This window comes from Trachymyrmex cornetzi, unplaced genomic scaffold, assembly GCF_001594075.2.
Source record: "Trachymyrmex cornetzi isolate Tcor2-1 unplaced genomic scaffold, Tcor1.1 scaffold245, whole genome shotgun sequence".
Lineage (NCBI taxonomy): Eukaryota > Metazoa > Arthropoda > Insecta > Hymenoptera > Formicidae > Trachymyrmex > Trachymyrmex cornetzi.
The window spans coordinates 74,979-78,393 of NW_017297113.1; the positions used below are offsets into that span (position 1 = coordinate 74,979).

A 3,415-nucleotide genomic window follows, 5' to 3' on the forward strand; every position below is an offset into this window, starting at 1 on the left:
TGTACAATGCATACAATACATAAACGAATGAATCAATATTCCTTCCTTTCCGTTTATTTCATAAGAAGAAAGGAGTTTGGTTAGTTAAATCTGTTCTACATTATGTGTTATACATTTCCGGGAAAAAATGTTATATAAATGGACATATTTTATATATAATCATATATAATTGTATATAAAATATGTCAATTTCTTATATAATTACAGGTATACTATATAATTTTATATAATTATACTATATAAAACATTTTTTCCCGGATTATGCAAAGGTCCGTATTTGCCGCTTAAACAAGTTGATTTAATTGGGCTTCTCAATAAGCATAGATATACTTTTTAGAATGCATTGCCAAAAAGTGCATTAAATGCAGATATAATGCATGACAAAAATGTGCTTCGAAAGTGCATTTACAATCAGCTTTTAATGCGGATTTCAATGTACATTTAAAGCGCATTATACGCGTATTGGCGCTTCTTAGATACTTGAAAACAATTTACTGAACAACGAAAATATGTGTGTACAGAAATTTGTAATAGCAATAATAATAAATGATTATTATATGCAATATTTTCAGCACTACATAAATGCTATTCTTCAAAACCAAATAAATACTTGAGTTGTACACTACGTAAAGCAAAAATTAGCGCTCTGAAAGAAGCGAGACTGTTGTCAAAAATTTCTATTACTGACAAAAATGAAATTCTTGATAATTCAGAGAGCCGAATGAAACTATAGTATATATATCAAGACATGGAACATGGACTGTACTATTCGTATTTAAATAGAAGGTATATTATATGTCGGATCAATAAAAATAAGAGAGAAAGCGTGAACACGACCAAGATCTCCCTCCTTTCTTAAGATATTGTGATGGGTTAAATACAAAAGAACAGAGATTTACCATCTCCATGTCCTATCTCTTTCATTTTTGTCGAACAACTTTACACGGCATAGTCCATGCTTTATATTTTTGGTGTATATAAACCTTTTTGTTTAAAACATTCCCTAATATAGATTTTAAAAACACATTCATCGTTTTCCTCGCAAAACATCCTTAAATATAAAATATAATAGTTTAATAAAAAAAAGTGTAACAAAATATATTCATGACACATTAAAGCACATTCATAGATCTGTATACAAATTGCATCTAATTTAATACTCTTTTATTCTTTTTATCAAAATAAAATTAATAAACCCAAGTACTCCGCGAATATGTAAAATTATTACAAATTATAATAAAAATATGATAAAAATGTGATAAAGCATAACTTACTTCCACTATAGTTGATAAGAACCATCGAATTCTCGAGAATACATTTTTCTCGTTTAATACCCAGAGTCCAATTATGCCGAGGAGATTTTTATAAAATTTCAAAATGTTTGTGGTGTCAGTATTCCAATCCGTATTTGATCTCATTCTCGAACACTTTAAAACGTCACGCTTGAGTAAGTTCTTTATTCCTTCGACTATTACATACTGAATATTCAAAATATCTCTTCGATTGGTTATTCCCCGAAAGCGGATGTATTTCTTCATCTATATTCCTCGGTAATAACCGCATCGTTCAATATTTGATTTGTTACAGCTATAAGTACATGCGATACTTAAAGCAACCCCTCTGTGATGCAGTTGACCAAGCGGATTTTTTTAAATTTATTATTCATACTTTCGGCTTTCGTGACTCTCTTGGAGAAAGCAAGTATAGCCTTCGTTTATATTCGTGTTTGTACAAATAATATAGTTACGAAAACTGTACAACACAATTGTCTCTCGTGAATCCTACTAATATCCTGAATGTTATACTTACAGACGTTTAAATATTTTATTCCATGATAAATAAAAAATATATAAATAGCATGAAACTATCGCCCTCACTGAGGGTCAGATTCATATTGTTTTTAGATAGATTCATGTTGTTTTTAGATAGGTTTAATGTAAGAAAGAAGAAAGAAAGGAAAATTCTATGAAGGAAAATCGTAATGGAGTATAGTAAGAATTTGTGATATTTATATTATTTTATCATTTTCTCATAATAGCCGTTATGTATTAAATAATATCGAAATGGTTTATACGTATTCTCGGTGATTGCCAATGTGCACTGAGAAAAAAATATGTTCAACTAACTAAACATATTTAAGTTCTTTGCAGATTTGGTTAATTCAACAAATTTTATTTAGTTGAATTTAACTCTAGTCTGCTTAACATTGAACAATTTGTTAATGTAAAATGGAAAATTTTTTAAATAAGTAAACTATGTGTTTAACATTTTATATTAATACATACCAGAATAAAGTATAAAATATCTCGTAAACTATTGGTTTTTTTATATCACTACCTTAATACTTTTATATTCAGAATAATTAGAGGAATCATATTGTGTTAAAAAATCATACAATTCCGTTTAAAAAAGTGGAGGTGACCTTGAAGTTTCAAAAAATATGATCTTGAGAAAAATTTTTTGCTCATCATAATATGTGCCCCTTCGAATCGAACAACTTTCACTTTTGGTATTTTCACGTATCATTAAAAATAATGGAAATATTTTAGATGATTTTAGAGGAAACGCTCCGCATATACATATCTATAACGTATATACATATATTATACATATATATATATATATATATATATACATACATAAAGTATATAGAAAACTATACAAATTTTACTTGAAACATCTTTTCATATATTTTACTGTTTCGACGATAATTACTTACGCACATGAGCATGGATAGAGTATATAAGGAAGCGTTTATAATTAATTCTCAAAAATGATCATATGGTATAATATAACTTTATTATACATGGTTCAATTTAAAAAAAAATAATCTTCGATTTGATAAAAAAAATTTTTTTAATTTGAGAGAACTATGGGTGATGAGGGTATAATGTTAAACAAACAAAATTTTTTTCTTCACAACTTTAAGGTACTCTTGAAACCGTAAAACTTTTGTTTAAAAATTTTTTTTCCATCTTTTATACTTTTGATGATATTCGGCACAGAAGAGAAATACTGCTTTTTTTCGAAGGAGTGTTTCACCCCTTAAATATGAATTAGCGTACATATGAAAAAAATACGTATTTCTTAGATTTTTGTGTTTAACAACATATTTCATGAAGAATCAAATCGGTGCCGGACAGTGAAACGTCCATTGTTAAACTTAAAGTTGAAAAACTTAAAAATTTCAGATACAATGAAAATATATTTTTTTTAATTATTTTAAAGTCAGCCTTGAAATAATTTAAAGCTCTAATGTTATTTTAGATTAACCTTTTATACTTATTTACCTCAAAAGTTTTTAAGGAGGTTGTAAAAGAGCATAAAACACATATATTAATATTTTCGCTTTAAACAAACTACATACATGTGAAAGTTGTGTTCATAACATTCTGGTTTTATTGAGCAACACATT

At 27.3% G+C, this 3,415-nt stretch overlaps 1 protein-coding gene across 1 annotated transcript in view; it reads right to left on the reverse strand.

Annotated features, from left to right (window-relative positions):
* The window catches only part of LOC108761210 (uncharacterized), a 14,087-nt gene that overhangs the window by 8,822 nt on the left and 1,850 nt on the right, over nt 1-3,415 (reverse strand). Inside the window, exon 3 of the mRNA XM_018507624.1 lies at nt 1,275-1,427. Within this exon, the coding sequence (XP_018363126.1) occupies nt 1,275-1,427 (153 nt within the window). The remainder of the gene's footprint in view (nt 1-1,274; nt 1,428-3,415) is intronic.